A 27506-nucleotide genomic window follows, 5' to 3' on the forward strand; every position below is an offset into this window, starting at 1 on the left:
TATTCTATTCCATACCAGAATGGAACCTCAAATCTGGATTTCTCATTTTTAAGCATTTGTATTTACTGCCTTAATAACCATACTTACAAATCTGTATACAATATTTTACTTTATTTGTACATTTTTCTGAATGGACACGCAGTGAAGAGAGAATATCTTAGAAGGTTTAGAAAGGACTATAATTTCATCATCATAAGTTATCTCAAAAAGTAAAGCCAAAAGAAGATTACATTTGAATTCTTGCCCTGAGGAAAACAAAACAGCTGATGGAGTTTACACACACAGACACAAAGATATAATAAAATTTGTCACTCAGCTGTCACTGTAAACTGTGATGATACGCACAAGCTTATGCCTCTATTTTCCTCAAGCTTCTAGTTTATCAAGTACATTGTTCAAATAAAATAATATTGTTCTTTGGAATTTTCAGTGTTCACTTTTATGATGATTTCTCCAGACAAATATCTACTTTTTGACATTACAACCTCACAAATGCAAACTCTCAACACTACAACTACCTTGCAAAGCTATGGAAGGCAAGGTCTACGCTACTTAAGCATGTACTTCCCCTCTCATTTCCTTTTCAAAAATTTCTGAAGCCAAATGAAAGGAAATGCAAATGAGGAGCCATTTGTTTTTCCTCAAGTTGTATTATTTTGGTTGAACACTTACTGCAGCACTACAGCCTGGGAAGTTGAAAAAGGTATCAGGTCCATGTCTCTGTGGCATCTGATTAAGGACTGATAACAGTTTAACTGCATGTCTTGGCTGTGAAAACAAGCAAATTGCACAAAATCAATACAACTATTTTTGTACTGTCTAGGCTACAATGGAAACTGGACAGTTCTCAAACAACACAGAAAATTAATTCTAAAATAGCTAGCAAAAGTACTTCATAAGCATATGCTCAATCAACATAAAAAAAAATAAAATTCAAGTTTATATGTCCCAGGAGACAATTTATGTTAACTTCAGGCTCTAATGGAATGACACTTAATGCTTTATCTGATCACAGCTTACCCAAATTCCATTTTCGCCTCGAAGCATGCTGAACAAAAGCTTCAACTCTTTGACAGTGATGCTGTAGCTGGCAAGAACCCCCAACATATCAACTAGAAGATCTTCAAAGGAAAATAAAGTTATTCTGAACTCTGAATTTAATTGTTTTGACAAAAAAAAAAAAAAAAAAAAAAAAGCTGAAAACTTAATACCTTTAAAAATAAATGTATTCACAAATTTTAAAAATCAAACTTAGCTGCCCTAAGTATTTTGCAAAGGATTTCATATTCTCATTGTTTTAATTATTTAAAAAATAAATGTACATATGCAGTTTCAGATTTTGCAGCACATTTTGAACCAAGTATTAAAATAATTTATGAAGAATTAATTCTTTTGATTTCACAACATTCATCATACATTATGAACTTCTTGCTTGCTTCTTTCTGCTGTTAGTATTTAAAAAAAAAGTCTGACCTAAAAGATGCTTGACATTATTTTTTTAATTCAAGCACAGCACTTCATACTGAGAATTTGTATGGCTCCCACAGCTTTGTTACAGTGATACTTCCAGTTTTCACCAAAATGAAAGTCAGGGTGAAAAACCCAACAACCAAAAAACCTCAAAAACATAATAGTGAGGAAACAAGAAAAGAGCACAATAAAAAGTAGTGATCAAAATTGCTAACAAATTTATGTAATACAGCTTTCATTAAAACACCTAAAAATCCATAAACTTTATAAGTAATGGCATTACATAGCCTGCCTTTCAAAGAATATCAGGTTTTAACTTAGTGCTTGGATCTTTATTTTAAAACACAGAATTTCATTTCAATAATTTATTAGCTTGTGGGATACTGGTCCTTGCCTCATAGTTTCCACTTCTGGAGTAATATGCATTACTAAGAACTACAACTCTAGCAGAAAGAAAAAAAACTTGCTTATCTTCATGTATGTGGCATTAGAAGATTAATTCAGAGATCAAGCAGTTTCATAATCAAAAAGCTATGACATAATAGAATCAGTATTAATAAAATTTTAAATGTTTGACAATCAGAACCCCTCCCCCCTCCTAAATCTTGTAGAAGACAAGAAATAAGCTTATATCTTAAATACAGGACTACATATTCTCCTTGTCTCTTAGTGAAAGGATGATTCTTACAGGTGCTGACAAAAAGTAGTTGCTTCCTTTACAGAGAAAAATTGTTGTGTAAAAGCGAAAATGGTTTGGTGAAAATCAGAGTATCATCAAAATCTCCTAATAGATAAAAAAAGTGTAAATTAATACAGGCAAACACAGAAATTATTGGCAGGTTTTTAAAATTACTGAACATGTGCTGCTTATTTTCATCATTATAGCCCTGTACTACCTTATGGGATGGAAAAATTCTTATTTCTACCGAATGTGTTCATAATCCACAGGCATTAGAAATACATATTTATAGATGCAGAGAAAGAAATGTAAGCTCCCTAACAATGTAACCCTGGGTGAAACAAAGACTTGAAAGATTGAAGCCCAGTAGGTAACAAGATAAAACAACATCTGTGGAAGTCAAAGCACTTAATACTAATAGAAAATATTGCTATAAACACCCATAAACAAGGTTTGTTTCTTGTTTCAACATACCAAGACTGAAAAAGAATTGTACTCTATTATATAACTTCATTCATACTTAGAAATCTCATGAAAAAGAGTCAGTCTACATCTGGTTTATAAATCCTAATAACCCACTCACTTATAAATGAGCAAAGGTCCCAAAACATACTACAATTGGATGTTCTTAGTATTAACTTCATTTTTTTTTATATTAAATAAGATCAGATGTATAATGGGTATCTATGATCTCATTTCAGAAACGAGAATGTGTAAATTAATATTAAGTCTAGAAGGAGAAAACAGGCATTGTTTCTCATTTTAATGCTTTTCTAAAATTCACTAAATGCAACAGAATTTATTTCTGTTAATGGCACCTTCCAACTACTTTCATACTAAGCAGCTTTTGTATGTATGTTCTCTAAATTAATCAGAAACCTTTAAGGAATGCTTAATGCAGTCATTTAATAAGAAAATAAAATGGTGAAAGAGCCTGCCTGTCTTTCAAGTAACAATGATCATATATCAAAATAAATGGTACAGCATTAACTTTAGAAGACATATTAAACAGCATTGGAAATGCACCTTTGGAAATTGGAACACTACCCTCATGCCTCCTTAACTTTTTGCTAACAGAGAGCCATGAAATTGTGAATTTTAACTGTTGGTCGAGTAAAATAATTTATACAGGTTGGCAATATAAATGTGATAATTTTGCAGTGTTTCTTGTGGAATTAGTTGATAGAAAAATGCTTTTCAACAGCTCATTTTTGCTTAAAACTCAGGAACTGTTCAAGTGCTTAAGAATTCAGTTCCAGCAATTTTAGAACAATTACCTATAACATCACAACAAAACTGCAGGAAATAAAATGGGGCTCAAGGGAGGCACATCTGCTCTGTAGGAGTTCAGGGTACTTTCTCATCCACCATTCAGACTTCTCTGAAGGTACTACAGACACACTATGCCAAAGAGTCTCTCAGAGCAGATGATCTGCTTCATAACTCATCACCTGGAAACACAGAACTATAAAAAGTGAGCCCCTAAAGGGAGATCTTGTGCAGCTGTTAAAAAAAATGTGCCAATTACCTACACAAATCTTTTAGTAATCTTTTCCACTTAACCACTGATAAAATGGCTGCCCATTCCCTAACAGTATAACAGATTATCAGAGATGACTTCTGAGAGGTGATGCTTCTGGAAAGCAAATTGTAATACAAGTGGCAATGATCCCAGCTGGATTGCAATTTAGACTTTCAAGGTGATTAAGTTTGAATCTGCAAAACCTCAAGAAGTAAGATACTTAAAGTGCTGAGAAGCCTCACGAAGCCTCTTCATCTAAACAGACAAATTCTTCTCACTTGCAAAGATTAGGTATATGTTTATTTTCTGATGTCTTACTTTCAGGAAACCAGAGTGGCTTCAGACTTAGGCTGGTCCTGAAAGTGTGCTGTCTGAACATAAAACAGGTATCATCTGTAAGCATCAGAAAAAAACTTCTTTACTGTGAGAGTGACAGAGCACTGGAACAGGCTGCCCAGAGAGGTTGTGGAGTCTTCTTCACTGGAGACACTCAAAACCCACCTGGATGCATTCCTGTGTGATGTACTCTAGGTGACCCTGCTCTGGCATGGGGGGTTGGACCAGATGATCTTTCGACGTCCCTTCCAACCCCTAAGATTCTGTGATTCTGTAATCATGCCAGTCTTGTCTATTTAAACTTTACGTAGGCCAAATCACAGCATTTCATAAAGGAGTAAGTGACATGAGCTGAAAATAAGTGAACAACTCCAAAACCAAAAAAAAAACCCCAGAAAACAGGTACCCTTAAGAGATTATAAAAGCGAATTACAAAACACTGGGCTGAGAGAGCACTGGCAAATGTTTTGGGAAAACTAACTGGTACTAACTTCTTAGGACTAAGCACTAACACAGCTATTGTTCAAAACATCCTCCCTGACTGTTAGTACCCATTTTGCCACAGAATTTCTTACTTTATTCTGTGAGTTTGAAAAGTTCACAGAAATATTTGGGGTAAAGCAGTTCTGCAGTCACCTGGTGTCAATTAGGACCTCAACATCCGCATATCAAATTAAGGGTCAGAGGTACTGCATTAGTTGTCACTGATTGTGTTCACAAGTGCCTACCACCGAACTAGTTATTACATAAACCTATTTATTGCTTCTGACTTATTACCAATATTATTGCAGTTTATAAAAGTGTGCTGAAGTGTTGCAGAAATCAAGAGATAAAAGCAAAAGGATTAATTTGGTTTCTTTCATATCAGAAATATTCTCAAAAAACCCCTGCATTCTCATCCATTTACAGTTATCAGAAAAAAACCCTGCAAAGAATGATTCTGTTAAAAACATGCTCTTTATACCTATATATAACTATTCAGATAATGATACTACATTGAGAGCTAAAATGTCATCAGAATTGCAATATTTAGCAATATTTATTTTTTATTTTATATTAAATATGCTCCATTTATCCATGTAAGTATACAAAAGAGGAAGCTTACTGGTTTTTTCTCTGTGGAAAGTCTCTTTCTGAATTACTGTGTCTCAGAAAAAGGTTATGGGATAGAGGCTCCATTATTTTTTGAAATTAATGTACTACCCCTGGCTTATATTAATAGTTTTAAATTCAGAGTGATTTTTCCGTTCCCTAACGCTCCACAAAGCCGGATCCTATAATCTTGATTTCTGACTTCTACAACTAGTGAAGCATGTTTTAAAATTCTCTAAATCATCATCTAAAATTCTCATCATCACAGTTATAAATGCCACATAAAGTACTACTATACAAAACATACTTGATGAAAAACATTGGTCTGTGAATCTGTTGATCTGTTACACTTCAGTCTGAATCTCACAGTATGGTATTTGGCATAACACTTCAGGTTTTAGCATTTAGACATACATTTCTAATCAACAAGGTGTTCACTAAGACTTGCTCTGAAATACAGAATGTAGTGTTTTCAAATACTTCATATTACAGATACGTTTATACTGACAAAAAGAAGAGGAAATAATTTTCCTGAATAATCCAGTTTTCATGGTGTTGTTATTGTCCTCTTGCTTCTGATCTGAAATTCTTTCTGGCTTACTGTTCCACAAAGCCTATATATGTGTCAGATATCAGATAATCAATGAACATCTTAGAATTATGGTAGACAAACCTCTCCAGTCTTTAAAAAATCCTCACAATGTAAGTATCCTACTATCAGTTCCAAAATATATAAAAATTAATAACTACTTTCACACTGAGTTGAAATAAAGTATTTGGTTTAAGTTTCTCCACAAGAAAAAGAAGGAGTAGATAAACACTAATGATATGCAGCTCTTAGCTGCCATATTTAAATGTGACAACCAAGTCTGCTCCTCTAACCAAGTAACTCAGCATTACAGTCTCTACCTTACTTCTGAGAGGACAGAGTATAGAATAAAAAACTCCTTCAAAAGAACCCTGAAAACCTTTGCTTCATCACTTGTTTTCAGTAAGCAAAGTACTCTATTTTTTAATGCTGAAAAAAATCATAGGTTATTAAAAGACACAAGAATAAAAACCATACAGATAATTATAGGGAGCACAGCTATACATTACAAAAATGTTTAATAAAATCCAATTGTCCAGCATTCAAAGCTATGAATAATTTCTGATATGCTGTCAGATGCAGGTTACATTTAAAGTGTATCATAATAACAATTCTAACATCTGAACAATTCAAAATGATCAATGCATTTAAGAAACTAAAATATTACTTTAAAAGTTAAGAAGTCTAAAATACATTGTTTGTAATTACCTTCAATATTGGGTTTTTGGCGTTATGGCATTATCTTCTCAGATGAATTAACAAGCAGTTATTTTAAACAATATATATACATATGTTTAAACATAAGAATATGTTTTTGTCCTTTTTCTGAAATTGATAAAAAAGTACTTTGGCTCAATTGCAGCAAGAACAAAAAAATCACTTTAAATAAAAAACCAAGACATCCCAAACCCTTCCCTAACCACCAAATGTTGACAGTTCAAGAATGCAATAATTATTTTATCAGTTAACAATTTATACCTGCAATCATGTCGTCCACAGTACTCATCTTCAGCAGTACCTGTTCTATTAGGCCAACTTCTGTGCTAGTCTGTAAGTTGCGGACACTTTTACGCAGAATTGCTGTGAACATACTCCAGATTTCTGCCTGGCACGTTACATCACAGTGCTCCAAAAGCTCTGACATGCACGTAATGCTCTCTGCATCCTGGATGATAAAGTTCATCTCTAGATCAAATTCGCCACCAACCAGCTACAAAAAGAAAACAAGTAGAACATTACAATGTGAAACACATAATTTAAGGTCTTTCATACCTTCATTGTGACAAACACTGAATATTTTTTGCATGATGAGGGAGGTAATTTTGATAGAGGAACTCACAGCTAGGCACTTGTAAGACTGCAAATTAACAATCATGACATACAAAACAGCTTGTAAAACATATACATGTTAATAGCCTAAGGTATTACTGTCAATATTGTTATAATGCTTTCATAAAATAAAATTAAAATCCATTTGAAAATTTCCTTCCTACACAGTAATTGAAATGGTAGCCTGTCCAAGAAAGATGTAGTGCAGATGGTACAGAATCTGAAAAGCCCAATAAAAACTGAAGGTTCCCTACAGTTCTCTGAAATTTTCCTACTCAGAAATACAAAGACACTGAAAATAACTTAGCTATGTTTTCTCCAGATGGAAGCCAACATCTGCCCTTAATTACAAGTTTGCAAGACCTTACTGCCCTTCCCATTGTACTACCCAAATAGTCATGCATTCATGCTCAGAAAAAGAGTAAGTGATCTGCTCTGGCCTAATGCAGACAGGGAAAACTTAATTACTTATACCACAGATTATCTCACCTTGTGGCCAAAGAAACCCACTGCTTCTGCAAAGAAGAGAGCACTGGGAGAGGAACAAACACTCAAATGAAAAGTGATTTAACAGAAGTATTGATGAAACTATAGCCTGACTCCTATCTTCCCAGATATTTGCAAAATGCTATCCAAAGTCCTTTGCTCCAATTAAATAGCACAACTGCTGGACAGGTAGTTGGGATAAAAAAAACAACACAGACTAGCAAAATTTTGCAAAAGATAATAGTCAAGAGCACATATACATCAAGAAATTGAATTAATCAATTTCAACAGTCTTATGTAACTTTAAAAAAGATTAACACTAAGCACCGTACTGAACTGAATATGAAACTCAGTTTAAAAAAATAATCCCCTCCTAATGGCATAAACATCTTTCAGTTTTGAAGAAAACAAAGCCTCTTATGCATCCTACCTTACCCTTGAAGAATTTTGAAATCACCAATGTTAAATTTCAATAACTGCAAATACCTAATTAAGAAAGGCAAAATAAGAGAATAAATTGATTCTAAAATGATTTTAAGACCCTTTTTCTCTGTTTCAGGAAGTTAGAGAATTAAAATTGCAATAATGTGCTTTAAATTAAAGATCTTCAAATAATTAATCTCTTATAAGTAGATAATTTCAATGGTAATTTTAATAGCCTATTTCATACCCTATTTAAAAGCAGTTGGTATTGCCTTCAAATTAAATTCCAAACAAGAAGCCAGCTGCAATACCATGCAAACTTTTTTTTTTTTTAATAGTTAAACCTATTCAAATACTCAAAGTCTTCTTTCAGAATCAATCTTCAGACAGAATCAATACAACTAATCAAGGACTTGCTTTGGCTTCTACCCTAATTCAGACTTTTTATCCATTTACACTTTAATTTATTGATTAATTGCTAATAAACAATTTATTATTTCCTAACATAAAATCTTCTCATTTATTAAATACATAAACTGACTACCTCCTTAGTTTCCTGAGACATTTAATTACATTCAAATAAAAATATTATCCTGGACTAACCTTTCTGAGATTATATGAAAACACACACAGAGGTAAACAGGCACTTGTAGAAGACATTCAATTAAACTCCCTTAGATGGTTAACCTAAGAAGAAACAAAGCACCTCTGAAGGTGTCTGCTTTTCTCAATCTCTTTCCATGCAGAAAACTTAGGGTGATAAATTTTATTTGCGGAGTCTCCATCATTGGATATGTTTAAAAGCTACCTGGATATAGACCTGGACAACTGGCTCTAGTTGGCCCTGCTTGTGCAGGAGGATTGGATCAGAGAACCTCCGGAGTTCTCTTCCAACCTCAACAGTTCTATGATAATGTTTAGATACACAACTTCCAGATATCTAATTTAGGTGAGATGAATCCCACCATTTGTTTTTGATAATAGATGAACGTAAAACAAGGAAAAAACTTGTAATACCTCAGTTACAATGTAAAGGTTTCAATACAGACTGATCCCCCTTTACTCAAACACTATTCACTGTAAAATTCTTGCTAATGTAAATTAATAAAGTAACATACAATGGTTAAAACAGTCAAAATTATTGTAACTGTATCTGCTTGCTAATGTAAACTAATATACTAATATGTAACATTTAAAAGACTGAAATAGAAATCTCTGTATCAGTCTGAAATGATGGGATGTTTTAGTATCATTAAAAACAAGCTGCCTGTATATCTCAGTGAATCTGCATCAAAAAATACACTGAATGCTAATAAAATTGGTTTTATAGACAATCTTCTAGTAGGCTACAAACTATCCAGTAGCCACTACAATTACCTTATTTGTCATTTTGGCAGCAAGGGATTTATTGTCCATCAGAGTGACTGAATATTTCACCAAGAGAAACAGTCAATGTACCTGATTTGCCCTTAACTGAAGTTTAAGCATATTTCAGCCACTAACCATGATAAAAATTATAATTAAAATCAACTTCCTCAATAAAGGAAATAAATTAATGAACTAATTAACTGTAATGGCAAAATTTAAGAAAGCAGAGGGAGGCTTACTTTTTTTAAAGGTAGTCATCCGGAAAATCAACATAAATTAAAAATATTCACAGTCAACATAAAAAGAAGTCTAAGAAGGCAAGGAAGATACAAACAAAACTGAAGTGAGCATAAAGAAACAAATTGCCATGGTTAAATTGTTTACGAGTAATACAAAGCAACCATCTCTCCTCTACAACATGAAAAAGAAAGTACAACTCAGACAAGAAATGAAGTAGAACATTCACTACAAATAAAAGTTTTCCCTAACAACCCTTCTGCAGCTACATTTCCCAAGCAAAAGCTAGCAGGTAAAGAGGAAAAAATAGTCAGTCTTCACAAGAGGGGGATTATCAGTAGAGAATCACAGCGAAAATAAGCTGGTAATGAGTGTGGATACTAATAAAACCATAAAGTTTGCTGAAGATCCAAACATCGTTAAATGCAGTTAAAACACACCAGCTACTGTGAGCTGCAGACTTTTCTGATAAAGTGGCCAGGCCAGAGTAAAGGTAGTTAATGCAAAGTTATACCACATTATTATAGTTTTATCCATATGTACAAAATGACAGGCTCTCAAATCTGCTATTATCAGCCAGAAAAGAGGTCTTGAAGTCCCTGTGGGCACTACTTTAAATAACTATGCTACATTAAAAACCGTCAGTAGCCAACTGTAAAAATACATAATGCATTTTCATCTTTATCTTGGGTACAGCTCTGGATGCAATAACACACACACACACAAGTTAAATCATATTTTCTTAAAACACCCTATTTTTAATATAACATGTGGAAGACTTTTGTAGTAAAATAAATTTCAGCTAAATTACAACATGAAAACTAAAACAGAAATCCTTACAAGAGCCTATACAATAAATCAGTGCTCTTTCCATACTATAAATCTCAAATAGAATATTTCTTTTTTTTTCAAATACTCAGTCTTACTTCGCATCCTTCAAGTGAACATTTAATATTCTGTAAATACTGCACTTTCACTGTGATTAAATACCCTGAATTATTGCTTGTACTTTGTCAACCTCATGTATCACTCTCTAACTATTCTGGATCTTTCTCAGAATAACTGTAAGAAATGAAGCATTCAGATCATGGTTCCAAGTCAGATGACTACAGCTAACAGAACTGGTAGTTCTATGCAAATTCTCTTCCCTATACTGAGGTTGCTTACAATGACAGCTTGACACTCCTTGTGAATTGCTCCAAGAACTTTTCTTACCCCACACCACCATCCTCAAAAGCAGTTGCACTACTCAGAATCTCAATTTTTCTGAATATCGTGGCCATTCCTCAGTAAGCTTCAGCCATCCATTATGCTATGCAAGAAAAGTGTTTCTTCCCATGCTACCACATCTACACATAAATTAGGTGGGTCTTTTACGTCCTTTAGATCTAGAACAGAGGTTAAATACTCCTCCAAAACGCAGAAGTTTTCTGCATATCTCTGATAGTATATACAGGTCAGGTCTTGAAATGGAGTAAAACATGCTACTGAACATCTAGAATTGAAATGCTTACTTGTGAATACTGGAATTACTTAGAATCAAATTTTTCATATGATTTCTAAAGAATGGATTGAAATGAAGAGAGGAACGTATCTTTTCACTTCAAAGGGACCTATAACGATCATCTATTCCAATTGCCTGAAAACTTCAGGGCTCACCAAAAGTTAAAGCACATCGCTAAGGGCATTGTACAAATGCCTCTTGAGCACTCACAGGCTTGGTACACTGATCACCTCTCTAGAAAACCTGTTTCATTGTTTGACCACCCCCTTGGTAAAGAAACACCTCCTAATGTCCAGCCTAAACCTGCCCTGATGCAGTTTTGAGCCATTCCTATCACTCCTGTCACTGGATATCAGGGAGAAGAGCTCAGAACCTCCCTCTCCACTTCCTTTCCTCAGGAATTGTAGAGTGCAATAAGGTATCCTCTTAGTCGTCTCCAGTAACACATGGTTCCTCAATTTCCAAATTCATCAAATGAACACAGAAGAAAAAAAGGAAAAAAAAAAAAAAAAGATGGCAGTCAGTCTTAGAAGAAGTAAACAAACAGAATATAAGGACAATTATGCTACTGAATGGGAAAATAAATAAATAAATAAATAATTTATTTTTTTGTTAATAGAAACCCTGAAGGTATGACGTTGTTCAAAGGAATTTCATCTGTGATTTAAAAAATATCAAACACAAGGTACTGCCAAGCTTAAGGATCATAAGAAGTGCATGAGATGCAATTTTAGAGGCATTTGGTATGTTTTTTTATGAAATAAAAAACATGAGAGCATTTTACTAAAGAAAGAATTACACATTAATACAGCCACAGCGACAACAATAAAATGTGAAAATCTGAATTACAAGGAGATCAAATAAAACATGTTTATTTGCAATTTACTTCATATTAAATAGATGAAGTATGCAAAAAATTCTCAGAGTACTTTATTTTGCCATGATCTGCACTGATTCTGTAGAAGTTTCATGCTACCTAAACAGGACATTCTTGTTTAATTTTAACATTTTACACATATTTCTCTCTTCTCCTCTGATTTGCAGCCTTAAGGACTACTAACCTGTACAACCGAAGCCTACTTTTAATTGCTAAGAATACATTTTATAGCAGAATTTTTAGTTTCTTCAAATGTCATCTTAATTACAAGGATGCATTCAAGGAGAAAAAGTATAACCTATAACCAGCCATGACTTCTTGTATTGTATTTAATCTCTACACACTTTTGGGTAGCCAAAGATACTTTTTCAGTTTCATACCTATCCATCATATGTAAAATTTGATTTTACTTACCTACAACAAAACCAAAACTATTTATAGCAAGGCCTTTGACACTGTCCCACATGACATCCTGGTCTACAAACTGACAAGGCATGGATTTGACAGATGGACCACTTGGTGGATAAGTAACTGGCTGGACGGCCACACCCAGAGAGTTGTGGTCAATGGTTCAGTGTCCAAATGAAGGCAGGTGATGAGTGGTGTCCCTCAGGGGTGAGTATTGGGTCCAGTGCTGTTCCACATCTTTGTTGGAGACATGGACAGTGGGATTGAGTGTATCCTCAGCAAGTTTGCTGATTATACCAAGCTGTGTAGAGTAGTTGACAATCTAGAGGGAAGGGATGCCATCCAGAGGGACCTTGACAGGCTGAAGAGGTGGGCCAGTGCCAACCTCATGAAGTTCAACAAGGCCAAGTGCAGGGTCCTGCAACTGGGTCGGCACAACCCCAGGCACAAATATAGGCTGGGGGAAGAATGGCTGGAGAGCAGTCCTGAGGAGAAGGACTTGGGGGTGGTAGTAGATAAGAAGCTTGACACGAGCCGCCAGTGTGTGCTGGAGCCCAGAGAGCAACTGCATCCTGGGCTGCATCAAAAGAAGTGCGGCCAGCAGGGCCAGGGAGGTGATTCTGCCCCTCTACTCTGCTCTGGTGAGACCTCACTTGGAATACTGTGTACAGCTCTGGAGCCCTCAGCATGGAAAAGACATGGAGCTGTTGGAGAGGGTCCAGAGAAGGGCCACCAAGATGATCTTTAAAGTCCCTTCCAGACTTAAGCATTCTATGATTCTATGATTTTTTCCCTACCTACCTTAGCAGACTTATATTTTATGTACTAGCCTTGACAAAAAAGTATATTAGAACTATATAAACCAAAGTCTTCAAACATGGGCATCTAAATTTGCTGTTCATTGCCATCAAAGAAGAATTTCTTTCTAGTTTCATTCAAGTTTGATTCCTGTCTGCATTTATGTAGACAAAAATCAAAAATATAAGTTCCAGAATACTTGAAAGTCAGTGTCACCAAAAAACTGAATTATCACAAAGATGCAATTACTATAACCCTAAAAACATCCAGGTCTGATCTGCAGCAAAGCACTCTTTTCTTCCACTCCTAATTATCTACTGTCATACTTGCTCTACCTTTTCTAAAGCCAAGAATAAATGAAGGTACATGACAGTCAATATGACAACTATTCTCATCTGTTTTAAAAGTGGTGATGGACCCAGGTAGAAAAAAACAAGCTAGTATTCATATTCATACTAGTCATACTACTGGTCATTGTCCAAACCATTATATTTCTAAAACAAATCAGGTTTTTAGGAAGATTTTTCTTCAGCTTCATCAATGAAGATTTTTTGTGTTAAAATATTCAGAATACCAAATTAAATAAATTACACTTTTCAGTGTAATTTCATATTACACAAATATGTGTGCTGATTACAGTCACTTGTAATATCTCAATACGACTACAGAGAAAAACACAGGCTACAAAAAATTGAAGTGGATATTTTTAATAATTCTCTGTTCTTTCTTTTTTTTTTTTTGGGGGGGGGAGAGTTAATTTGTTTGTTTTTATTAAATGCTTAATTCTTGAATGGAGTTCTTTAGAGATCTGAACTGCACATTAGGTTAATTTTCAAAATTCAGTTCATTCATCAATGGAAAGTAAAAGATACTTCGGGAAAGTTATTAATCTCACTAGTTTTAGATGCAACATTAGGACAAAATAAATCTTTTGCTGGGAATGCAATACTTTTCCCTGACTATAAAAGGACAACTAGTTCAGAGAGGCACATCTACAATTACATTAATCTTACCCAATGTGCTTACAGAATGGGTTGTAACCAAAAGACAGTATTAAAGAGACTGATTCTCACGTGAATCTCTACAACAGTATGCAATTCTCCACATTACCATACCCTATTTAAAGGAGCCTTCATTCAGTTTAGTTTCAAAAACATGTTTATCCTGAATAATGTATAGTACACACACAGTGGGATGCCACCAAGAGAATCGTACCTAATAAGTTTATTGACAATTTTAAAGTATTCAGACAAAAGAAAACAATTTATATGCTCTTTATTCTTGATGAATAAATACGAGTGAAGTAACACATTCAGCCTAGTTTTTGGTACTTTTAAACATGAGCTTGTTTTCATGCAAGTTTAAAATTATTTCAGTGAAAGATTTACCTTTAATTTCTACCTTTTTGGGGAGGAGAGCCCTCTTGTAGGCTTGTGTACTTTCTTTGGCTGGGATGGAGTTAATTTTCTTCATGGCAGCCTGTGTGGTGTTCTGGTTTATGTTTGGGACTGAAGCAGTGCTGATAACTCCCAGTGAGCAGGCTGGGGATGGGCAACAGGTTGGGAGGGGCCACAGCCAGGGTAGCTGTCCCCAGCTGACCAAAGGGATATTACACACCACCACACTTAGCAAGAACACTGTGGACTAGTCTTTACAAACTAGGGGCTGTACAAAGGCTGTTTGGGCATCAGTCTGCTTGTAGGAGGTAGCAGGTGATTACCTTTACATCCCTAGCTCACCACACATGCTTACTAAACTGCCCTTATCTCAACCCATGAGGTTTCTCTTGCTTTTGATCTTCTGATTCTCTCCCTCACTGCACTGTGTGAAATGTGTATGGGAGCAGGTGGTAGGTATTTATCTGCTGGCTGGGATCAACCCACCATGGTTTAAAACTTTTGGCTTCTGTCCTCAAATCTACTTCATGCAGTTTTTCCCACTGAGCTGCATTGCTCCATTCAGTAAACTCTTCTGAATCTTGTATAAATGGTCTTAACAAAGCACAGAAGGGAAATACTGTGAATTACATGGTATCAAACTATAATCCCATACAACAAACTAGCTAACCTTGAGCATGGCCTATTGAGTTCTTCCAAAAACATCACATTGAAATTTTTGTCACAGAACATCAAAACCTCAAATTTGCTGGATACATTACAAAGCATGTTGATTCCCCATTTCAAACAATGCTGCATATTACACCACTACTATACAGTGAAAGCATTCTATCACATCCTTCCCCATCCTACAGATGTTTTCTACAATAAGTCAACAGTTTTGATGGTATCTACAATTTTTCCTCTTTTTTTTTCTAGATTTCAGATCTTTTTTTTCCAAGCATGAAGAGAAACATAAAAAAATGTTTTGAAATGCTTGGAAGATAACGCACATTGTGAAAGAACAAAGGCTGTATAAGCAATGGAGATAAACTTTGTACTTATCAGTGTCCTCCTGTTGTCACTGTTACCTGCCTCAGGACGTAAGACTTCTTGGGACAAAAACCAGAAAGATACAGTAAAAATTATTACAAGAACTGTCTACTTTTCTTTCATTTCTGTCAGGACAATTCTAAATTACATTACTGGCACCAGTCATAAGATTTTCTACAATGAAAGGAAAAAAATATTAACTGTCAGACTGAAACCACCTTTGTTGTAAAAAAATTCCACACAGGTTTATTAGGTACTATTGATGCTTTATTTTATTTTTAAAAATGCTATTGTCATCTATCCTGCAGTTTCACAAGGCAAAGCTGGCACAATAAATTGCTTAAAGTGGGGTGTATTTCATCTTCAGAGGATTTTCCAAAGAAAACAAGCATGTCAAAATGTGTAATTAGAGATATTTACAGACACAAGGTCTATCTGTCAAGACCCATTCAGTCCAGTCCTAAGATTTCAGTATTCCTCAAGCTCCAGAAGAAATGTTTGCTCATTTGATAAGACCTGCAAAATAGCAGTTGCCAATACTTATCTAACCATAAAAATAATGCTTAAGTAATGGCAATGAAAACTTCAACAAAGTGTTCCAAATAAACACCCTTAAAGAAACTGTACCTAACAAACAAAGTCTTCTCTGTATTTAAACTGAGTTACATGTGTCTTGACATATTTTTCTAAACTCTATAAATTGACTTTTAGTATCAAAATTATAAGCTGCCTTGATACAAGAAAGGGGAAAAAAAATAAAATTGTTGTGCTTCTCAGAAAACCAGTCGCCTGTGCTGAGCCCTGGTTAGCGTCTCATGTTTTTTTATCATGATGAGGTTTTGAAATTCATGGCAAAAAAAACAACCCAAAACAAACCCTGAAGGATGGAAATGACAGTCTACAATTTACTTTAAAAAGAGATTTTGGATTAGGACAGAAAATGGTCTGATAGAGTTCAAACATCTGCCTTCATAAAAGCTTCATTAGCACAACACAAAGTCCTTCAAATATAAAGTCCTACCTTATAAGGAATGAAAGAGGAGAGTTTTCAAGTTTGACTCATGACAAATTCTACCCACTTAGGAGAGCTGGAAAAGCACTTCAGTCACTTCTAAAAAAGACCAATAATTACTTACAAGTACCTAACTCAAAACACAAAACCAGAAGTCATCCTCCCAGTCTAGCAATCCTGGGTCTCCAACAGACCGTTCTGAGCCACAGCAGAATATGAACTCTTAGTTCAAGATGTTGAATTTGAATAAGACTAAAAAACAGGTTTATTTTCAGTGAACTAAAATCAAAGCCATTCTCAAGCTTGGAACTAACAGCACCAGCTTGTGTTCACTTTTTCTGGCTTAGTTCCTCTCAGGAAAAAAGCTGGTGAGGGGTTTGGATGGCATGTCACATGAGGAGCAGCTGAGGGAACTTGGTTTATGTAGTCTGAAGAAGAGAAGGCTCAGGGGGGATCTTATTGCTCTCTACAACTACCTGAAGGGAGGTGATAGAGAAGTCAGTGTTGGTCTCTTCTCCCAAGTAATTAGTGATAGGACAAGAGGAAATGGGTTTACGTTGTGCCAGGGGAGGTTTAGGTTAGATATCAGGAAAATTCTCTTTACTGAAAGAGTAAATAGGCATTGGAACAGGCTGCCCAGAGAGGTGGTGGAGTTGCCATCTCTGGAGGTGTTCAAGAAGAATTTAGATGTGGTGCTTCAGGACATAGTTTAGTGGTTGTAGTAGCTGGATTATGGTTGGACTCCATGATCTTGGAGGTTTTTTCCAATCTTAATTATTTTATGATTCTCTGATTATTATTTTATGATTCTTCTGATCTAGATTTAATCAAACAGAGATCTGTCTGTTTGATACCGGGACATCCGTACCTCAAAAAAGGGAAATATTAATGACCGTTTACTTTAATTTGCAAAACTAAGTAGCTTAGGTTTGCCACATTAGTGAAAACAAAAATTCAAAATTTATTTTTACAGACTATGAGGATGTTGATAATTGAGCACAACTTAAGGAGCCTGAAACATGGTATTACTAAACAGATAATCCTAGTTACATTTGCTTGTATTACTTCAATGACTATTTTTGGCTCTATTCTCATTTTCACAAACTTCACTTGAAGCTGAAGATACAGATGCAAGTAGAATATAAGCTCATGACAGGTGTGACAAGCTTTGAACATTCAAACTTCAATAACCAGTTATATTTAAAACAAGTTATCTGGTGATGCTTTGGGGTTGTGCTTTTTTTGTTTGTTTGTTTTAGCTTAAATCTATTATCATTTCCAAGCCAGAAGAGAGGCAACAAAAACGTAACTGAGTTACCAAAGTCACAAACCAAATATACTCTGCGATAAGAAATGGCTCTTGCAACTACACTTGTAGCCTCTTCTAGCCTCTTCTGTTAATAAGACTATTTACTTGCACCATTTGCACAGGCAAATCTAATAGGTCAACAGTACCCTGTAGCTATTTTTAATCCATTTACCAATGTCTTTATGGTGGCTTTAAAAGCCCAAACTATTTCAAGAGTCACAAGTTGCACATACTGGTGGTGGTGTTGTGTTGTTTGGTTTTTTAAGTAGTTTGAACAATATATTAGCTCTGTAAAGCAAAACTTGCAAAGGTTATCAGATAACATAGTCATCTGAGAATACTGCCAAAAAAGTTGAAAGATTAAGAAGCATTACACTTTTGATAACTGCAATTTTTTTAAAATCAATTTGTATTGCACAACTAACAGTATCACGTTTGTTCAGACAGTAGTGTCTGTTTTTAGAATAAAACAACTGAAAAATCCTACAACACATATGCTCCTGCTTTCCCAACTTCACATATAGAATTGAACAGAATGTATCTCCTAGAAATACTAATACACAATTTTAGTCAACAGATGTTTCCATTAAATCAAAATATTTGGGTTTTGTTTTCACCAATAACAACATTTGTTATTATTCAAATGTACTTGTCACAGCAATTTTTTGTTTGTTGCACAGATTCATTCTGTGACTAGAATGAATTGCAACAATACCGTTAATAGAATTTTAGTCTTGGAAACTGGTGGATTTTTTTTCAGAATACTCTGTAACATGGTTCTCAGGCATATGAAGGACATATAACTTAAAGATTATAGAAGAAAATATTTATATTAACTTTTATTATAGATATAAAAAATATGATAAGGGACATTAACCATGAGGATTATGGTGTATGTTGTACCTACACACTTTGGCTAAGATAATAAAAACAGTCACATGCCATCAGGACCAAGATCTACCTATCCTACTGCCTTCTTCTGAACAGCCAGTATATATCAAGCCTCGGCCCGTACATCCAAAACAAAAAGCCTGCAGGTTCTCCTACTGTCTCCTTCTTTCCTGTAACATAAGCAAAGAAGCAAAGTAGTTGCTCTCTGCTGGTACTAACTGCTTCTTCCCCACTGTTAAGGAGCCCTCTTGCATGTCCCTCCCTCACCATTAGCCCCTCTTCTGCAAGCTCCTACTGGACAGAGAGTGGGCAGACTTTGCCTCAGCCAGGGCCTCACTTTGTCCCTGCAACTTACACAGTACAACCTGTCACCTCATTGCCGTTAGGAAGCAGGTCTCTCTCCAAACATTCTAACAGGTTTGAGAGAGTTGTATGTGCTCTATTCCTCCTGAGAACCTATGGAGAAAAAAAAATATTTCCCTAATTACCTGTTCCATCATATTAAATGAATTTGATTACCTGAGATATTCAGCAGCTAACCAAGAAATAATATTTTTATTCTAAAGGATATGTCTATTTGAACATAAAGAAAAAGAAGCTTAACCTAGGTAGCTTTCATAATGCAATCAAGTTTCTAGAAAACAATTAACATATGCCATTCACTTACCTTGCTAAATACCACTTGCCATTAACCCAGCTTGATTTGTTTTTTTTACCACAGAACTGGTGGTTGGTAAGGAAGGTAATTAAAAGTAAATAAATTTTTAAATGTCCCATTCTCATGTCCACCTTCCTCTTAATTTTTTATTTTCTTTAGGGTTTTTAACTACTTTCATATTTAATTGAAACATTTTCTTCGTGTCACACAGCACTTTAAGACTCTGAAAAACCTGGTTACTATAAATGATGGCTATGTAATATTTAAAAGCAGAAGAATTCCAATGAACTTAGTTATGACAGTGCCATTTTCCAACTGATACATGTAGGTGTCAAAAGTATCCTGTTCACATTAATGATTAATGATACAGTGATAGTCCAGGAGAACCACAATGCTGAGGATACATGATCTCAAACAATACTGAAGTGAGAGCTGCACAGTAGTGGTCTTATCCTCCACTTCATGTTGCTGAAAAGCAGGGGCCTAATGTGAACAAAGTAAGTGTATTTAAATCTAAACATGCTTTTGCTTGCTTTGATCAATAATTTTGACATACCCACTGGCACTTTTATTATCAATATTTTGAAACTTTCTAATGGCAACACTCATCACCAGTTTTGTGAAGCTCTACATTCAATTCCAACATGCTTATCTTCAACAATCTGCCATTTTAATTAGACTGCAAAAGAATTAACTGCTTATTATACAGCCTTTTTTCTCCCAGAAGTTAACATGGGAGAGAACAACCCAGTGCTTAGGCACAGTGAAAAGCCCTACCTAGTTTTTGTACAATTACTCCTTATCAATTACAAAACAAATGTTGGACATGTGAAATAGTTCCATTTAATTCTCTACACTTGACATGACTTGGCAAAAGAGAGGCAACAGCAAGCAAGGTCCTAGTCAGCATTTCTTCTGTTAATTAGATAAGTAGATTCCAGCAGATACTGTAATCTATAATTGAATTAAACTTATTAATGGAGCTTGAACAAACGCTTCTTGTAAAACCTATATCATTATTTTAATGACTGAAATACCTGTTGATTGTATTTTCTAAATAACTATAAAGGCAAATATATAAGCAAGCATGACCTCAACTCAAAGCTTACTTTGTTCCTTGATAACTGCATTTTGTCATATACATTTTAATGTATAGCTAACAATACACTTCTAAATCTAATTAGTTAAAAAAAGCACTAATAATTTATCAGTGGGCACAGTATTTTGCAACGCCATAACATTTTTTAGTATATGATAAAATGCAGAAGGATACCATTGCATTAAACATGCACATGAATTATAAGGTGTCAGTAAAAATTAAATTAACAAAAAAAATGCTGTAAAAATTCACACCAATATTCTATATCAATGGCCATATAACCCCTGTGGTTTCTCAGTTTCGGTAGCCCGAAGTTTGTTAAATAATCACCATCATATATATTTTCAAGTAAAGCTAGTCCATCCTTTTTTATTTATTATCTTAATTTTTTGAAAGAAAATCAAGAGAAGTTACACTGTTTGTTCAATATTTCTTGTCCTCAAAAGTGAGTAAGATAGTCGTAAAGGACAGGGACTGTGCCACAAAACCTCTTTTTAATTTCTCTAAGGTCTTTTAGGATTTCTCTAAGGACATGTTTTTTAAGCCCTTAAAAGGGAGCTCCATTTGGCTATAAAGGCAGTTGCTGATACTTAGATTTGTAAGACTATGATTTTTTTAACCAGATTTATCAATATTTATCCCCTTCCCTCTTTAAATAAATGTCAGGATAGTGTAAGATAATTGTTCTGGTTTATGGCTGATTTCCCATTGGGTTATAGCTGTCATTAATGATTTAAGAGGTTTTTTTGTGCAAGAATAAGAACTAAAAATTCATCTTCTAAAGAAGGCACCACAGATACCACTGTGACAGTCATTTTAGAAAGTCCGAAGTCCATCCTAATTGCCTTTTTTTTTTTCTTTTTAATTTATTATCAAGTTCTTAATTTAATTAAACCTTTCCTTTAATCTGCAGAAGATAACACAGTCAAGAACAAAGGCCAGAATTCTACAGCAAAAGAGGAAAGGTCAGATGTAACTCTAACCACAAAAATTAATTTTTAGGAGGAAATTGAAAGGTTTATAGGTAAGTATAAGTAACCACTTATCAGTGGTCAGGGAGTTTCCCTTATATAAGTAGCTTGTTGGATCTCTTAGTTGTTCAGCTTTCCCAAAATGAACAGTATTTTATTTACAATTCCTTGCATTTTTCTCTTTTTTTACATCTAGAAGCAAGGGCAGCATAATGAGGATTAGGTGCAATTATGAACCTCCTGCAAAGATAAGAGTGAATTTTTTTCCCTTATTCTAAGCATCTAAGTATTTCAGCACTTGAAAAATGTACACCCACATTTCTAAAGATCAAACCCATAAGGAAATTAAATCAAATTATTGTGGTAGGAATTCCTGTCATTGTGTTTGTCTGCTGTTACTGTTTGAACTACTGTTCAAGAATACAAACCAGCAAATTGGTCTATCTAACCTATTCCAGTGACAAAATGCCAAGTATGTACAAGTGTAAGAATAGGATAAGCATGTATTGGATTTTCTTTATTATAGAGTCCCAGACTCCTACTACAGGAATTTCTTGATCCAGAATTAATGTTTTTGTTTCAACAAGCTGATGGATTTCCTTTAGTTAATTTCTCTGATTAGTTTCTGAACTTGCATTTTTTTGATCTTTAACTTCTTATAGTAATGAGTCCCACAGTTTCTTTATGATTTGTGTAAAAATATCTTGTTATAAATCTGCTATATGAGCATTTCATTTCAGTCCTCTGGTATTTACATTTTGAAAAGCAAAGAGTGTTTTCTATCACATTGTCCCCTTTGTGCACCTCTATCTCAAATATACTTGGGTTGTCTCTTTTTGAAGCAGAATGATCCTACTTTGTTAAGTCATTCCTCATCTGAAACCCACATTTAATCATTATTCCTATCATTCATACTTTTTTGCTAATTTTAATGCATTCTTTTGAGACTGGGTATTACCAAAATTTCATTTAACATGCAAAATACGGATATATCATTAATTTATACAGTTGCTTTGCTCATCTGCTCTTTATGAATGATTCCTAACATCTAATTTGCTCTTATGATTGCTGCTAAGTGCCAAAAAGGATTTTCACAGAACTAATATAACTGTGAGGCCACTTACAAAAGCATTTGTGAGTGAGTACAGCTAATACAGGGTAGCAGATATGAAATTAAGTTAGACCTTGCAGTACTTATCATCAGGAGTAAATAACATTTCTTAAAAATCTTCAAAAAATGTAAATTGCACCACATACTCATTCTTGCAAACATGTACACAATATAACTACAGAATGTAACCTGAGCACCAGAATTATCTCTAAACACCAAACATCTTTTCAATTTATTATTCCCATCATAAACTATATTTATACGATTATTCCTTTAACATTATGTTTATTACATATCTAATATAATTTAAAATAATTTAATATAATTTGACATCACATAAACTACAAATTATGGTGTTCTCAGTTAAAAAAAAAAAAAGTCAAAATACAAAAAAAATTATGACAATTTTTTTCTCAAGACTTAAAATACTTAAATAGGATTTAGCTCTACTCAGCAGAAGTAAATTCTTTACTTATTAGTAAAAACAGAAGTCTGTCTGATTCTAAGGGAAAAAGGGGTGTGGGACTGTAAGAAAAGAGGGTATAGAATTAAAACTCATTTTTAATTACACTCCTATGTAGCCATGTCTTAATAATGAAGACTTTGGTTCTAAAATAATCACAGTTTTCATTTAAAGTTACTATGTTTGGAGACGCATAACATATTCCTCAATCATATTTTAGAAATAAATTTAAATACAAAGGAGTTTAATACAGCTTCTTTATTAAAAAGACAAAAAAAAAGCCCACCATTCTATTCACTGAACTGAGAAAGCTGTAATATCAAATGAGAAGTAATTCACACAAGGCACCACTCAAACTTGATATTTGGCTGGTTTTGTATCATCTTAAAAGCACACTCTTGGTTTGTGAGGGAAAAGTAAGTAAGTAAGCAGTAATAAAAGCAAAGGAAAGATTTCTAAACAAGGCTTCTTCAAATGTCTGGATTCAGTTACTTTTGCCCTCCTTTCAACTTCTTACACAATTAACACAGGGGAATAGAATAATAATAATAAAAAACCAACTTAGATACAGTTCACACTGTAAAAATATGTATTTAAAACAGAAATCCCAGCAGAAACTCTCAACATGACTTTTCAGATCTCATTTTAAATATCCCAAATTGAATCTTGAGTATGTGAACTGTTAAATAACAACAAAGATACTTTGAGAAAAGCAATCTGAAAGTATTATTTTTGCTATTCCGTATTTTTACTCTATGAAATGGTTTGGTTTATATTAATGCTCATTTGTTTATTGCTCATTTGTTTATTAATGCTCATATTGTTTATTATTTTAAATTAGTTACTAAAATATAGTAATTTTAGTCCACACCAAAACGTTCACAAACATTTTCATAGACTTCTGTCTTAGTTCATCATGATTAAAACTGAGAGCATGTTTTTCCCGTTTGGGCCAGTCTAAAACAAAATCAGTATTTGATTTGGGTGAAAATGTCACTCTAGAGGAAACGGAACACATATATAAATGGAGAAAGCATAGTTATATAAATAATTATAGCCCATAAAAGCTCTTTCCAAAGTGAGGTCTTCAGGAACCATTATCAACTAGCAAAATAGAAAACATATTCAGTTGCTCTTTAATCAAAAGGAATAATATTCAGAAGTGTGAACACCAAGTTAAATAATAATTCAACTTGTGTAAATAGATGACTATAACTTTGCAAGAACATAATAATGAAATTTCCTGTAGGACCTTGATAAAAATTTCAAGCATTTCCTTTTTCAGTACTACTCCCAATTTTTTATTACATGGCAAATCTTAACTGTATTCTTGACTTAGTTAATACATGTAATAATCAGGATTTTATTCTGCAAACTATTTCACTTTCAGTCATTTCAGTTAATGAAACAACTAATTATTCGATTAGTTCTTCTTGGGGTATTTATAATTAATGCAGTCAGGGGGCTTCTCTCCTAAAAAAAAATCACATCTAAATCCTATCCATAACAGAAGTGACAGAAGTACATGGAGGAGGAAAAAAACCTTTTCACAGAATCACAGAATGGTTTGTGTTGGAAGGAACCTTAAAGATCATCTAGTTCCAACCCCTCTGCTTGAGCAGGGACACCTCCCACTAGACCAGGTTGCTCAGAATCCCATCCAACCTGGCCTTGAACACTTCCACGAAACAATTTCCGGGGGCAACCTGTTTCAGTGCCTCATGGTTTTCCCAATCATGTTAATAGCACCACCAGAACTTTGAACTCCAGCAGCCATATTAAGTTGTTCTATTTTTAATACTTCATAAACAGTGGATTGCTTCATTCTGATTCTGAACATCTAAGTAACTAATAAATTATTCTATGCTTTCGTATTTTCTGTACATTTTTCAGTTGTCTAGGCAGCAAGAAAAAGCACAAAAGCAAATGTACTCACTCATAAGCAGCTAAATAGAACTAAAGCAGAAGAAAAGCTACAAAACCAAATTCTGACTGGTGTTAATGACTGGAAGAAAATTAATAGCTCAGTTGTAAAGTAGGCATCACTCACAAAGAAAAAGAGGGCATGCTCTGGAAAACAACTGATTTTTTTGTAGCAGGGCTATTACATTTACCCACAATGTTTGCAAATGAAATACAGCAGTGTCAACAACAGTTATTACTTGAAAGCACCTGAATTTGTATTCATTTGTCCTCCAAGAAGTGCCAGTGGAAATGTTAATGCCAAACTTAACCATAACTTAAGCAGCATACATTACTCCCTCTTCAGTACCTCATGAGACGTGAGGGTTTATTTCTGAATGTTTCTCCCATGAAGTTCTGTGCAGAAAGAAACATCCATTGAGATGCTGTCATGCAACTGTGAAATGTATCCTCTGTGTTGAGAAGTAGTATTTAGTACTACAAATAATACCACTTTTAATACTGATTACAATACTGATGCAATTTTATCTAGCTTAGACACTTGTCCATCCTGCTGTTGATGACTCAGATCAGCATTGTACCAACACACTCCAAGTTTGATTGACAAGAAGAATTTAAAATTTGATTTTTTCCTCATTAATAAAGGTGCTTAGTTTTACCAACCTCACTTCTAACCTGAAGTCAAAGCTAAATACTTACTTCAACTCAAGAGCAGCTTAATGCATGTACATTGAGGTTCTGGTAGTGCTGGCCATGCTGGAGGAGTCTGTGTAAGCCAGCAATCCAACTGCAAAAAGGCCCATGTGCCTAGATGGAAAGAAGTCAGGAGGTGGGAGGAAGGGTTACTAACCCCCTGGTCTTGTTTCACTCTGGTGTAAGGGACAAGTCAACCACTCTATACGGGCACTGTGAGAGAAGGTTTAATCAATTTCAAAATCACCAAACACGACAAGGATTTCAAAGGTTGATTTAAGATATATAGATGGAAGGCTTTTTTTGAAGGGGTGGGTTTTTGCATCTGTTCTGTTTTGGGGAAGTAGTGGGGAGCAGGCTGCACAGGATCATGTACAGGTGAGGTTTGAATATGTCCAGAGAAGGAGACTCCACAACCTCTTTGGACAGCTCATTCCAGTGCTCTGCCACTCTCTTAAAGTAAAAAAGTTTTTCCTCGTGTCCAGATAGAACTTCCTGTGTTCCAGTTTGTGACTGTTCCCCTTGTCCTGTCACTGGGCACCAGTGAAAAGAGCCTGGCCCCATCCGCTTGACACCATTCCTTCAGATATTTTTAAGCCTTGATAAGATAACCCCTAAGTCTCCACTGAACAGACCCAGGTCTCTCAGCCTTTCCTCCTAAGAGAGATGCTCCAGTCCCCATGTCATCTCTTTAGCCTTCTGATAGACTCCATCCAATATTTCCTTACCTTTTTTTCGACTGCAGAGTCCAGAACTGCACACAGCACTCCAGATACGGCCTCACTAGGGCAGAGTAGAGTGAAGGATCACCTCCACTGACCTGCTGGACGCACTCTTAATGCACCCTGGGATACCATTGGCCTTCTTGGCCACAAGGGCACATTGCTGGCTCATGGTTAACTTTTTGTCCACTAGGAATCCCAGTTTTTTTCCACTAAAGACAAAAGCACATTTAAAGTGGACTCCATATTGACATTCCATCAAGATTCCTCATTATGTGGAATGGTTCTACTAATAACATTTGCTATGATTTTACTAAGAATTTTAACAAACTTACTGTGTTGTCAAGCAACAAAAATCACATTGTTTTTTTAATAATTTTTTTCAGTTACTCCAATTAAAATTTTATCACAAAACACCAGCCTTGTATACCTGTAATAGTGTAGGTATATAAGAAAAACTAAGTTTCCATACAAAAATTATTCAGTTTGAGGGACATAGTAAAAGGAAGGCAGCATGGCTTTTCATTAATGCTATCAGGTAAAAAAAAAACACAACAAAACCAAAAAAGCCCCAACAAATACCAAACACCTATCCAAATCACCTTTTATATAGGACAACCCAGCAAGTTTGGGTTAAAGTTTATCTAGTCCAACCCCATTGTGGCAAGCACAGACATCTTCAACTACATCAGGTTGCTCAGAGCCCTACTCAACCTGGTCTTGAATGTTTCCAGGGATGGGCCTTCTAACACCTCTCCACACAACCTTTTCCAGTGGTCCACCACTCTCATTGTAAAAACTTTTCCCCCTTGTATCTAGTCTCATTATACCCTATTTGAGTTTAAAACCATTACCCCTTGTCCTATCGCAACAGACCCTGCTGCCCCCTTTGATGAAGTTGTAGACTGTGATGAGGTCACCTCTGAGCCTTCTCTAAGCAGAACAAAGTGATCTCAGCTGCTCCTCAAAAGCTTTGCCCTTGTGACCTTTCACCATCTTGACTGCCCTCCTCTGGACACACTAACAGTTTAATGTCCTTATGTTGAGGTACCCAAAACTGCACACAGTATTCAAGGTGAGGTCGTACCAGTGCAGTGCAGAGTGGGT

The 27506-nt window shown here is 34.9% G+C and overlaps 1 protein-coding gene across 1 annotated transcript in view; it reads right to left on the minus strand.

Annotated features, from left to right (window-relative positions):
* The window catches only part of NBEA (neurobeachin), a 516495-nt gene that overhangs the window by 400221 nt on the left and 88768 nt on the right, over positions 1-27506 (minus strand). The window contains exons 4-6 of the mRNA XM_009998372.1: positions 6667-6898; positions 1021-1121; positions 673-768 (exon numbers count right to left, since the gene is read on the minus strand). Of these exons, the coding sequence (XP_009996674.1) occupies positions 673-768; positions 1021-1121; positions 6667-6898 (429 nt within the window). The remainder of the gene's footprint in view (positions 1-672; positions 769-1020; positions 1122-6666; positions 6899-27506) is intronic.

This window comes from Chaetura pelagica, unplaced genomic scaffold (assembly GCF_000747805.2).
Source record: "Chaetura pelagica isolate M959 unplaced genomic scaffold, ChaPel_1.0 scaffold105, whole genome shotgun sequence".
Classification (NCBI taxonomy): domain Eukaryota; kingdom Metazoa; phylum Chordata; class Aves; order Apodiformes; family Apodidae; genus Chaetura; species Chaetura pelagica.